General features: G+C 47.2%; 1 protein-coding gene across 1 annotated transcript; it reads right to left on the bottom strand.

Annotated features, from left to right (window-relative positions):
- Positions 1 to 5,944: 5,944 nt before the first annotated feature.
- On the bottom strand, positions 5,945 to 11,526 carry LOC125944583 (uncharacterized). The gene is made up of 4 exons (XM_049665077.1): positions 11,445 to 11,526; positions 11,226 to 11,264; positions 9,450 to 9,500; positions 5,945 to 6,443 (listed from the first exon to the last, which is right to left on the bottom strand). The coding sequence occupies exons 1-4, from the start codon at positions 11,511 to 11,513 to the stop codon at positions 6,261 to 6,263; spliced, it is 342 nt and encodes a 113-aa protein (XP_049521034.1). The 5' UTR covers positions 11,514 to 11,526; the 3' UTR covers positions 5,945 to 6,260.
- Between the last annotated feature and the right edge of the window lie 2,078 nt (positions 11,527 to 13,604).

Below are 13,604 nucleotides of genomic sequence, written 5' to 3' on the forward strand. Positions count from 1 at the left end.
TCGCTTCGATCTTTCGAAGCTCCCTTTTTTCTTTTGCTGCTCCCGACTATTTGTGCGCTTTAGGCATCCAGCTCGGAGCATGGCCTCAAAAATCAGGCCGGTGCTTGGAGGCCATACTCGTGTCCCATCTGCGGACCCATCTCGGAGGCTATACTCGTGTCCGCAGTTGCTCATTCGAAGAGAAGAACGCGCGGACATTTTTTTTTTTCAATATCGGTGCATATTTCGGAGACGCGATCGTTACCGTGTGATCTACACTCGGCAATTGTTTTCAGAGCCTGCTGGTAAACTTCGCTGAATCCCTAGCGTGTATGTTCACGGTTTCTTCGTACCCGAAGCGGAAGCCGTAGCCTGAACGCCATATTAAAATATATTGAACTGGAATTAATGCGTGTGGTGAAGTGATGCCTCTGACCAGTGATTTCAGATGAATGAAATTCGCAGGGTGGAGGAAGGTTCCTGAAAGGAAAAAAAAAAATGTCATCCAGCCAGGTGCACTACGAATCTACGAAGGATACCCTTGCTATGGTTCCTAGAATTATGGCTACTGGTTTCTCAGAAAGAAAGCCTCTCATTTGAAAAATTTGTCCTGGTCCGTAGATCGACGTACCAAAAGAACTGAAAAGTTACCGTGCCGCTGCGATGACGTGTACGTGTTTGTCTTCCACCACTTCATGTGCGCTGGGTACCATACCACTCCCTATTGACCCTTTTCGCGGCGATCCCGTGGGCGCTGCCATGTTTGATCTCATGGTGACGCGTCCATTGCTTGCCTAACTGCCTCCGTTGCCTCCTTGTTTACAACGGAAGTGTATGACGCGGGCGCGGCTTAGAAAACCTTTGTTTTCGGAGATATCGTAGACGGTGACTAGGTGGACGACACGAAGCTTTGATCACAGCTTCAGATTAACATGCAAAAGCGCTTTCAGAGCTGTTTAAGCTATGTCCTAACGGCGCAAGCAGCGTATATGGTGCTTATTCTAAAAGCGGGGCTAAATATGAATTCCAAACTTTCCGTTCATTAAATGAATCAGGGTTAGTGTGTTTTGCTCTTCGTTCTTTATTTGGAAAATATTTTGAAGCAGCGGCTTGTCATATTTCTGACTCAGTAAAGTTTCTCGATGCGGTCACTATCTGATTATTTTCTGCCTAATCGCTTGCGGTTGTGCTCAGTTTCGTTAGGTTTGTTCTTGCTGTGCACAAGGCCTGAAACGTAGCTGTTCTGTGCACTGTAATACCTTGTAGCAAATATGTATTATCGCTAACTTGCTTACTCTCGTGGACCGTCACGAAACATTCAGCTTTGGCCATTCGTGCGCTATCGGTGTAGTCAGTCATTTATTGTACGTGTAAAGTGCACATATATTCAAGTGTGCGTCCATTCACTTATTCTTGGCACATTGGCGAAAGAGGGGCGTAAGTTTCCGTGCCGGTTGGGGTAGATGCGTCTAGATACTGTGCGCGAAAACTACTATGACAGAAAGCGGCGCTATTCCCTTTATCATTGTTTAACGAGCGGTACTCACTCCTGCCGGTGTGCCGAGGCTGAAGCCCTTTCTTTGAAGGTTAGCGATACAACGCTGGAATATGAGCAAATTTGTGTATCCTCCAGGAAAGCCGTAGATCTCGAAGTTCCGGAAACACGTACGGACAGTTGCAGCAGTGGTTCGCGAACTTGGCCCCATATATTCATTACATTCCTTAATTTGCTAGTCACTATTTTTGCAGCCAACTACTGCACACGTCTTCAATCCACATGATTCAAACCAGCAGGAATGGAGCACAGTGTGCTAGCGAAAACTCAATTGCATTTCCGACAGCTGATCGCACAGAAGCAAGGTAGCAGCGGTAATGGTTTCGTATTCGTGCGCGGTCGCTGAGGAGAGGTATGGCGCGCCGCCGTGAGCGCTATCTCGTTTCTCTAAAACAAACTGCTCCGCGAAAAGGGTCAATAGGACTTCCTGCACAAAATGAATCTGTATTTGCAACCATATATTTTAGTATGCTTAAGGCAGCCTTCATAAATAAAAATGTAGCAATTTAGTCCGAAAGATGAAGCATTAATGCTTCATCTTTCGGACTAAATTTTAACATTTTGATATAGCTATCAATTGATAGCTAATGCGAAAACACCCGTGTACTTAGATTTAGGTGTACGTTAAAAAACCCCGAGGTGGTCCAAATTTCCGGTGCGGCACCACGGTGTGCCTCATAATCAGATCGTGGTTTTGGCACGTAAAACCCCATAATTTAGCTATATCAAAATGTTAGACTACACGAATTAAGGGTCGTAGTTTTAGTGGCCCTATAAGTTGCCGTAATCATTCGCTTACCAATTAAGCGTGATGCGACAAGCGCACATGTTAACATGAACAGAAATCACTCGATGACCGCGAACGCTGGCTGGCGTGGTGAAAAGCGCCGGCCTCGGGGAGCCGACCTCGGGAAGCCGGCCTCGGGAAGCGAGATCCGAAACTTTAGTTTACGTGACACTAGGCACGCTGGAAGACGACGTGCGTGAAGCAACTAGCTATCTCGGCTTGCCAACTTTGCACCCGCCGCCAAGATGGGACGCGCGCACTACGTATGCGCTCAGCAGTGCGGGCAGCTATGCCCAGCCACGGCCGGGATAGAGGAGATGTGCGCTCGATCATGTCCTCCTCCCCCCGCGCTCCGTGCAGGGTGGCGACATTCATTGTTGGGTTTGGTTAGGTCCCACTTTCTCGGTTAAAGCCCTCAATCATTTGCTGTAATTCGTCCCCATTGTTACTGAATAGGACAATGTCATCTGCAAACCGAAGGTTTCTGAGATATTCGCCGTTGATTTTCACTCCTAAGCCTTCCCAGTCTAAGAGCTTGAATACTTCTAAGCATGCAGTGAATAAGCATTGGAGAGATTGTGTCTCCTTGCCTGACCCCTTTCTTGATAGGTAACCTTCTACTTTTCTCGTGGAGAACCAAGGTTACAGTGCAATCCTTGTAGATATTTGCCAATATATTCACGTATGCATCCTGTACTCCTTGATTATGCAATGCCTCTATGACTGCTAGTATCTCTACTGAATCAAATGCCTTTTCATAATCTATGAAAGCCATATAGAGAGGTTGATTGTACTCCGCAGATTTCTTGATTACTTGATTGATGACATGGATATGATCCATTGTAGAATATTCCTTCCTGAAGCCAGCCTGTTCTCTTGGTTGGCTGAAGTCAAGTGTTGCCCTGATTCTATTTGAAATTACCTTGGTGAATATTTTATATAATACTGAGAGCAAGCTAATAGGATTATAATTCTTCAATTCTTTAACGCCTCCCTTCTTATGGATAAGTATAATGTTGGCGTTCTTCCAGCTTTCTGGTACACTTGAAGTCGTGAGGCATTGCGTATAAAGGGCTGCAAGCTTTTCAAGTATGATATCTCTTCCATCCTTGATTAAATCGATTGCTATTCCTATATTCTCCAGCAGCTTTTGCCCAGGTCATGTCTTTCAAGGCCCTTCTAACTTCGATCGCTAGTTATATAAGGGGCCTCTGTATCCTGTTCATCACTACTTCGAATTAAAGTAGCTTGGCTGCTCTGGGAACTGCACAGGTCAGTATAGAATTATTCTGTTGCTTTTACTATGTCATCAAAATTGCTGCTATTACCCTGCTTATCTTTCAGTGCATACATTTTGCCTTGTCCTATGCCTAGTCTTCTTCTCACTGATTTCATGCTGCGTCCATATTTTACTGCTTCCTCAATCTTGCGTGGTTCATCAATCAATACACGCCGCTTCAAGAAGTACGCGATGACTTGAAAAAGAAAGTTCAGAAGCTCGCAAGCAGCTTCACAACTTTTGGGAAGAGTGTCAAGTTTCTAAATGAAGACCAAATACAAGCCCTGTCAAGAAATCGCAACCACGGCTTTGTAAAAATTATGTCAAATTACGGTTCAAATTATGTCTTTGTACGTTCACGTACTGACCAGTTGCTTTACAAGAAATGGTGCAATGTGGCAGGTCTGTCCCCAAATGCTGTGTCTGCCGCATTTTTTTTTCTCCGAAATATTTGATAACCATTCCCGCCTTCCTGACCCGAACCCGACGCCTTAGCCCAGCGCCCGCCCGCCCGAGCCCGACCAAAAGTTTTATGGCGATACCCGGGCCCGGCCCGGGCCCGGAAATAATCTACGTTACCCACCCCTTTATCTTAGACCCGAGCCCAGCCCGAGCCCGGCTCGAAACTGGCCCGAACCCGGCCCGAGACCGAAAAATTTTTTTTCAGAGTCGAGACGCGCGAGGATAACTCGCTGCACTTTACATGCACACCACCAGAAAGTCCGAGCCCGGCCCGGGCCCGGGTTGAAAAGCACATGCCATGCCCAAGCCCGGCCCGAGCCCGTGAATAAACTGCTCTATCCGGCCCGGCCTGGCCCACGGGCCGGGCCCGTGCTTTCGGGTAAGCCCGAGCCCGTGCAGTGCTCTAGCTCAGGTCACGGGTTCGGTCCCGTTCGCTACGGGTGGAATTTAATTGGTGCAAAATGTAAAAACGCTCGTGCACTTAGATTAAGGTGCGCGGTAAAGAACGCTAGGTGGTGGCAGTCAATTCCGAGACCCCTAATATGGCGTGCTTGTAATCAGTTCGTGGTTTTGGTACGTAAACCCGATAATTTTTTTTCATGGCACTAAGTAGCGCAGTACAATCATTTACGGCATCAAAGTCCCATTACTTAAGAGTTCTCTTAAAAAGGCTCCATCTCTTAGTGTGTAACAATACAAAACCAAAAACGTCCCACCACGACAAAAGGCAGTAAAATGATAGTGCAGTGTTCCTTTCCAAAAAAAAGGAACGTTGCAGCTGTTTCTTTCCAATTACATAAAATAGTAACATGGCCAGCGATGAAACCCTAACGCTTGATATGCATTTTGCACATAGAGGCATCCTAATGTTACCTAAAGTCACAGGATCCTGTTACCACGCGCTGAACTCCCCCTACAAGTTTGTATGGGTGTTCTGTGCCCCTACCTTGTTTGCGCTCAGCGCGCTGGAGGACGGCGCGCATCAACCCTACATCCTTCTCGGTTCACCCTCGCATGCTTTTCCTCGCATCCACAGCATACGGCGAAAATTCGCCTGGAGTGGAAGAGCTCACCGATCCTCTCTGAACTTGAGTACAAAGCGTACGCGCTGCCACTTCTGTATAGTGCTCTTGAGCGGGGTCTCGCGCTGTTCCGCAACACTCCAGAGAACATTATGACGACGCCCAGGGAGTTATCGTTGGAAGATAACTACACTAAGGGCCATGACGTAGGACGTGCGTTTGGTGGACAATAAAATTTTACCGCTAAATACATCGCAGACGATGGCTTACTGAAATACGAGACTTCGAATTAGATGCAATAAGCATAGCCGAGAAATGAACTTATCTGTTACATGTGTTTGCACAAGCACTTATAACGTGTTTATGCCATTTGCGATGTATAGGGACTGCTCTACTCCAGAAGTCCTCCAGGTTCATCATGCATCGCACGATCGAGGAATCGCGCCTGTGATTGTCACGTCAATGTTACGCACACTGCTGAGTGTGAAAATGGAAATGCGCCTTCTAGTTTTTAATGTGGAGCTTCTGTGGGATCGCTCTCCAGGTTTTGTTACGTCATCGTCCGTCCGGGTAGCCTTCGCGTGCTACAGTACCACGTGTGTGCGTGCGGGTGTTTCCTTGCCTTCGCATTTCGAGCATCGCTTAAAACAGTCGCGAAGTGCCGCGCGCGTTCGTATCATTCAGATTCAAGTTCAGATTCAGATTCAAGTTTATTCATTAGCGGTACATAATGCATTAGAAAATATACAGAAAGAGGTCCCGCAGTTAGAAAGTGCAGCGGGACCTCTTGTTCATAGTTACATAATATTATGTAAATAAAAAGGCGTCACTTGCGTCTATGAACAAAGAATAACGGATTACACAATTTCTACAGTGTTAAAGCAATACAAACTATGGCAACACATCACAACATAAAAAAGAGGTTGGCTTGAAAAACGTTCACGTTCCGAAAAACAAATTGGTCAATTTTCGTGACGTATAATGGAATAAACATCTATGCCAGCATTCTTGCAGGTATAATTTAGTAGCTCACGGGAAACATGAAATCGATCGGAATAAAACGGATAGAAAGCGCATAGAACATAGCGGAGAAACACTAGCGTCGTTGCACACGCGTCCAAGTCTCCCGACTGCGCACATTCGCCACAGCCAAAATCGAGGCAGAGGGCGAGGGAGCTACGGCGAGGCCCTGGGGCGTTCCGGGCTCTGCTGTTGTTCGGGGGTGGTGGTGCTCGGCGAGTCCGGTGGCGACCCCTGGCATTCGGGCTCTGCCCCCGGCAACGGCGACGTGTATGTGGCCTCCGACGATGCCTCTCTCAGGCGGCTGGTATAGACGTGCAAGCGGGAGAGCACGTACACCTGCAGTATGCGTTGGTGGGGGAGTTGGTAAATAAATAGAGCGTGGGGATTTGAGCACGAATTTGACAGGCACGAGGGAGGACAGGTGCTCTAGCTCGTCCAGTGCAGCAACGACTAAAGCGTCAGGTAAACAAATTAACCATCTGTGAGATTCAGCTGAGTGTTTCAGACACCTCGCCAGGGGCTCCGGAAGCGGGGGGGGGGGGGGGGGGGCAGTCGCCTCCACAGGTTCTGAACCAGTGGGGGCATGCCCCCACACTCGAAGCTGTTCCGACTGCGATTGCATCGACTGCGATTGCGACCCAGTGGACAGCTATACGCTGTAAGGATGGTAGTTTTATCGGCTGTCTAAACTTGTAAACATAGGCATACTAACTAAATTAACAAGCATGGTGCCACGTGCGCCCAAGCAAACATGAACGCATCTCACTCGATGACCGTGGAAACGCGCTGTCAAAACACTGTAGTGAGTAAGCGCGGCTGCAGCAGCGAGCGAATTGACCTTCATCCCGCCGCTCGCATCAGCGCGATCTATAACACAGCGCAGGGAGGAAGGACTCTGCGCCCGCCACAGAAAAGTACAGCCGCCAGGGCGGAAGCGCGCGGAGTAGCACGCGGTCTCCCCCTCCCTGCCGTGCCCCCGGAGCTTTGCAGGCGCGCGCGGTCGCTCGGGCGGCGCGGAGTAAAACGCCCCCCCCCCCCCCCTTTCCTACCCTCCCTCCGAATCGTTGCACGCGACTGGCAGACGGCGCGCTTCCTTCCCGCTTCCCGCACTCGCGTGCGCGAGATTGAGCCACGAGCCCCGGCTGACCCTCGCGCCTTCACTCGCACATAGAGCATACGGCGCGCGGCTACGATCTTATTGCCCGTGGACTTTATACAGAACCTCACGGCGACGACGACGGCAGAAATGCGCCTGGAATGTACATATAATTGCAATCGCAATAATAAAATAGCGGGCAGTTACAGTAAACTTAGATAAAAAGCCATTTAGATAATTAACATTATTAAAGAGGCAGTAAAGATAAAAATGAGTTGAATTAGCTGTATTAGTCGATTGAAATTACCCTTCTACATTAGCAAAAAGCCACTTTTACAGTGAAAAGCATACTAACTTTATGGTGAGAACTGCGAAGAGGCTTGTTAATCCAAAAAAAAGGTGCAAAACCGACAGACAGATGGCGATGCCACCTTGATGTTCCTAGGGAGCCTCCATGTGCCGTACATAGAACTTTTACTGGGCCGCAACGCACCAAGTACGAGAAAATACCTCTAAATTTATGACGTCACGCTGACGTAGGGTGCTGGGGTTTCGGTGCGAAATTCATAAAATGGCAGTTCGGCCTTCAGTTTTCTTTAGTAATGAACATCTTAAACCGCGAAACTCACGAAAATATAATTTTGAAAGAATACTTCCTCAGTCTAAACTAATTTAATGTTTCTCTTCAGTGTCCCTTTAAGTCTTTAATGACAGCGTATGACCTAATTATTTGATGAGAAATGTTTACTTGGGAAAAAAACTTCAATATTTCTTCAGTGATTAGTGTATCATTTTCTCGAGTTAGCTTGGCGTCCTGTTTAGCAGCGTCCGCCCGACATTGGCGCTTGCGTTACACTTCGCGATTTCAACGTGGACGTTTCCTCGCAGCCGAAGCCAAAGTGCCGCTCGAGAAACTCCAGCCGAAAGCGGGCGTTGGCCCCGGCGAACGCGTTCCCGCCATTGCCACGTTGACGCTGCTCTGCCCTCAACGCCGCCTCCTCGGCTCGCCGTTGTCGCATGCGTTCGATATCTCGAGTTAGCTCGGCGTCGTGATTAGCAGCATCCGCCCGCGTTTGGCGCTTGCGTTCCACTATAAACACAAACATGTAACCAATAATTGAGAAACGCTTCAATACAGCGTCGGGATTAACCCACTGCTAATCACCGGGGCCGCACGTTTCAGCTTCGCTGGTTAACCACCTGTACGGAGTGCTTGAGCGGTGTTTTTGTATAAATACGCATTTGGTGCCGCAGCTAAACGTCGCCTCCCCTCCCTCCCGTCCCCCACGGCCTCTCGCGCGACGGAAGAAGTCGCGTTTGCTCTCCGCCGTGCATTCGCTCCCAGTGAAAGCGCGCGTCCCTCGCGCACGTACAGCATACGGCGCGCGGCGACGATTTCATCGCCGTTCGACTCTATACGGAACCTCACGGCGACGGCGACGGCAGAAATCCGCTTGGAGTGTCCATATAATTACTATCGCAATAAAACGTTGCGTGGCGAGAAGGTGGTAAAGACTTCCGACGCTGCTCGACGAGTGTCCCGTTCTGATCTCGTCGAAAACCTCCGAGCCACCCCCAGAGGCACCGGCAACAGTCACCAACGCCGCGCGCGTTCGGTGCGAACGCGGTCGAAACGCCGACGGCGTCGACAACAGTTATGCGCGTTGCTGGTGCTGCTGCATGTCCAAGTTTATACAGCTGATATAATAATAAAGTCTTTTCTCTCTCTCTCTAACTACTATCTTTACTCCGTATATAGCTCTCTACTAATTTGTTACCGCAATTGATGCTTCACCTTTCGGGTGAAACTGCGACATTTTTGTGTGTGTGTGTGGCGCGCCCGCGGCGCGTAGCGCTGCATCGTTTGGCATCTTTGATCATGACGGCATTCTGAACTCGATGCTCGTGTTTACTTGAAATCTTTAACAAATATCGAGGGTGGTTTAGGGGTCCCTTGAAGAATCAATTAGGTTTCGCTGAAAGCAGGAGTAGTTTATGCCGCATTGTGTACCCTTACTTTAAGACCAATGAAGCGTGCCATTTTTTGGCTTGTGTTCTTTTGGTGACCGCTCACTGTGATCGTTATACCGCATGTGGAGGACTCAGTGGAAGAATTCACCTGCAAAGGCCGTGTAAAGGCCAGTGCCTAGCTCTAGATCCTAACAATAAAAGCACAGTAAGAAGATTACATTATAAGCAATAGCTTCAGAGTAGGTGAATTTGGTACGTTATCAAATATAACAAACCTCAATGACCAGCCAGAATACCCCGTACCACAAGCGCAGATCAGTAGGTATCTGCAACAAAGAATAGAGTAGGTAATGTTTCGCTTGATTTAACCTGCGTGTACAAATCCGTCTAAGTTATAACACGTTTATGTTTTCCAACAACTTACGAATGCAGGTCGGAAGCGTAAATTCCTTCTTTCCAGGTGCTATCATTTATTCCCTATACACATGTTTTGCCGTGTAAGCTAGGCAGCAAACCTGGACCCCTATTCATATAGCTGTTTGTAAGTTTGAACGGTTCGCAAGAACAAATGCCAGCGAACCGCCATCGCGATAAGCGGAAGTGGGTGGTCAATGACAGATCGATATTATAACGAGCGAAAAGCTTTGTGAATTTGGCCTCGGGCTAGCTGCCTGGTAACCTATAACTAAACTTAATTTTATCTCTCAAATTTATCGATGTACGAGCGATGTAACCATAATATGTTATCTCTGAAATGCTGTCTGCTAACAAGTATTCTGTCACGTTGTAGTGACGGTGAAGAATCAAACAATGTCATTAGCGTGAATTGCCAATACCATGCCAATACTCTGAGTATACATGTGACAAAACAGTCGAGACCGGCGATTTCGCAAAGCAGCTGATGCAAGGACTCTTTATTCTTGTCCTGGCGTTTTTATGCAATTCTTGTGCATGTATAATTAAACGCCAAATAATATAACATGACTGTGGTGCCAAATATGCAAGAATATTTTGAAATTGTCTTTATTTTCATGTATGATACATGAGGGAGAGGGCAAAGGCGAAAATGAGGGTTGTCCTTCCCAAGCAGACTACCAGAGTATCTAAACATTTAAATACCCCAATACTCTCGCGTCGTAGCACGTGCTGGCAGGTCCGGCTATTCTGACGTCTACAATGAAGTCTAGTTCTAGATTTGCATTGTTGCTGATCGGCTATTTTTACTACCTCCGCAATAGCACTGGATGTTTAACGAAATCAAACTAAATATATTGAAGACAAGGTCTTCTTTATTTGCTGACCTCATACGGGTTTGGCGCATCTGGAATTATGACTATCTTGTAACCACTTCCAGAAAAAAAAAAGGGTCAACCAAGTGTTGACGCTAAGGAAGACAAGGTCAACGTAAATGCGCGTGAAATACGATACAAAGATGATACGAAAGTAATGAATAATGAACACGAAAAAAATAATTACAGACAGAATGAGAGATATAATCAACATGTAATCACCGAATAATTTAACCGCCATGTACGTCGACCTTGTCCTCTTTAGCGTCGATACTCTTGGTTTGCTCTTTCCTCTCATATTTAACGGTTGTAAATGTCATTTCTAGAACTCAAAAGCTTGTGAGAACCGTACGCTCACGTCGAAGTTTTTTTTTCCTTTTTTTCCATTTTTTCCCTTTTTTTTCTTCTTTTTTCCCCCTTTTTTTCCTAATCTGGCGTTCGGCGGCGAACGCCACTCGCATCTCGGTTGCGCAAGAGAAGGCGCTCTTTGTATCGGTGGTGAAAGTCCGACCACCAACAACCGACCATGAAAACAGGCGAAAGAGCCAAAGAAAGCTCTTCGCTTTAAATCTAGGAGGCGCATTTGTCTTGTTCGCTTCAGTTGTGCAGCTGCTTCTCGGTTTACTTTTTCTGCACGATTTGTAACACGAATGACTACTCTGCAGGCCTATATATATTTTTGTTGCTACAAAATAATTCAAAAAGAATTAGAGAGGAAAAAGTTTCAATTTCTTAGGACGAGTGTGATATGGACTGCCTTACCCAGCTCGCAATCTTGATAACGTTGACAACAGTTCTTGGCTGAAAAAAAAAAAAAAAAAGAAAGCACCAATGCTTACAACGTTGCGCGACGTTACAAGTGCTTGCATTACAGTACTATTGCAGCCACTGTACTATCATTTGGAGACGTTCTATAAACTAGCAATAGTCTCTATGTTGCAACAATCACAGTACATGGTAAGAGAAGGCTGCTGCACTTACCAGTATGAAGAATTCGTAACAAGCTACAGACGCAGTGTAAATGAAGTTGCCGCACGTCCTGATGACCATGGCTGAATAAGCAAACGACATTCCTGGTATGTAGTCCTGCGGAGATACACAAACCAACGTAAGTAAGTTCAGTTCAAATCATCGCAACTCCAAGTACCGGAAGTCCGGACTATCCGCCTCACTATACAGTTGAGACACCGGGATATAAATAAACGTTTGCATGGATTAGCGCATCTCGTTAAGAGTGAAGGAAACAAGATAAGGGGCGCTCTGTCTCTTGTTCGTTCCCTTCACACTTTACGAGATGCACTAATTCATGAAGACGTTATGGAACACTAACGCGTCCATACGGCCATCCTCGTATAAATAAACCTTCAGTATATAGGATCGAAGTTGTAATGTAAACAGTTGAGATGCAGCAAAATGTTTACTCTGCCGCCAGCTCTGTCGTAGGCCGTTAAAGGTTAAACGGCGTGAACGCTCTAAGACACCCGCGGCGGGAGTAGATTATACGGGCCAACTTTCCGTCGACCCATAACAACAACGAAAAGGCGTGAAAACAGGAAACCAGAAATCCGTGGCATCCGTACAAAAGATTTTCTGCAGAAACGCCATCATGTCGTGTGGTGTTTCGAACTAAGCTTGAGGGATTGTACTTCACCTGGTGATCGCCCAGAGGGTCATTTTCAAGGTCACAAATGTTTAGGAATCCAGCTATAGGCTTCTGAATTCACGGTGATTCGTTTCACGGATCCTCTTTCGCTTTTGTTTATTTTCGCTGTGTCTGCATGCGTATTGTTATAGCGTAATAAACCACTATAGGCATTATCGTTTACAGGAAACCGGAAGACAGAGATGTAGATGACAGCACCAGCGCTGGCAGTGACATCTTCTTCCGTTTAATGTTCAACCCTAGAGGGTCAGAAACGGTGTGTTGAAAGACTTTCTTCACAAAAGAAAAATTTCGGCAGAACCCATCTCACGATGACTATCGACGTGAATGCGATTAGCGTGCAAGCAATGTAGCGAAACACAGTATTGCCACAGCCGAAACCCGTTATGTAACAGCCGGGCCATTAGCGCACCCAGGATCTCTGCCAGGGGGGGGGGTGACAGTTAGCCAATACCATCTAAACAGCAATAATTTCGATTTCTTCACGGTAAATTGTAAAAAAAATGCGGTTTTTGCGAGTGTGCAGACGATTGCGCGTCTTTCATCTTAGTTGCAGTACTCAAATGCGTAAGGAAAGAAAAGGGGTTAAACAAAAGGGGGGGGGGGGGGGTTAGAACCCCCGAATCCCCCCCCCCCCCCACGTCGGTGCGCCACTGAGCCGGGCTCATCTCACGCGCTTCTCTCTGGACAAGCTACGCCATCTAGCGCGGCGCCCGCAAAGTCTCTCTCCTTTTGTCTGGCCTCCGAGACTGCACCGGTGGCGCGCCACTGGGTGCTAACACCTAGAATTTATCCCTCGCTGCCCGCGGACATTCGTGGCCCAGTGCTATAGCGTTGGGCTGTTGTGCTCTGGGAACTCGTGTTACGCGGGCTTGAATTCGTCCAGCACCAGAAAAACATTAAGGATTTATTTTTAAATTGTAGAGCGGTGTAAAGAGGCTAGATATATAGAAACGAAGCGGCTGAAGTAAACTATAACAATGCTCGTTGTATAAAAAAAGGTACTGCTATGCAATAGCAATTTTGTTGCTGCCGTTACTTTTACACCAGCAGGTAGAAGTAGATCCTCGTCGGTAAATGCAATGGTAGCTCTGTATGCCTACTCGTGGCCTCCAAGATCAGTGCACATTTGCAGAAGTTGCGCCAGTGCGGTAAATGGCACCACTAGCAGCTGCTGATGTCCACGTCTCCGGTATTCCTAATGAAAACAAGAGTGTACTAGTATGGCCGCTTGATCAAAAAGCGCTATTTTGATCGAGCGGCCTTGGTGTTAGTATTTGTAGTATGTATCTCGCTTGGCGTATCAATTGTGACCCTTTCTCTGTAGTGGGTCTCGCGCATACCCGAACGTCTGAGAACGAAGGAAGTGGGAAGTAAAGCGGGAGTCAGCTAAGGCAAATGGTTGGCGCACGTACCCCTTTTAGGTGATTTTGACCACTGCATCCTCAACGTTGAGGTTGAAGTTTTAGCGTGTTGGT

The sequence above is a fragment of the Dermacentor silvarum genome, chromosome 3, assembly GCF_013339745.2.
Source record: "Dermacentor silvarum isolate Dsil-2018 chromosome 3, BIME_Dsil_1.4, whole genome shotgun sequence".
Classification (NCBI taxonomy): Eukaryota; Metazoa; Arthropoda; class Arachnida; order Ixodida; family Ixodidae; genus Dermacentor; species Dermacentor silvarum.

Excerpts from the sequence above, each read along its gene's own strand:
- LOC125944583 (XM_049665077.1), bottom strand. The coding sequence starts at position 11,513 with ATGGTCATCAGGACGTGCGGCAACTTCATTTACACTGCGTCTGTAGCT. Across the intron at positions 9,501-11,225 it reads TTATCAAGATTGCGAGCTGG|ATACCTACTGATCTGCGCTT; the intron begins GTAAGGCAGTCC and ends TCTTTGTTGCAG. Across the intron at positions 6,444-9,449 it reads TATTCTGGCTGGTCATTGAG|GTGTACGTGCTCTCCCGCTT; the intron begins GTTTGTTATATT and ends CGCATACTGCAG.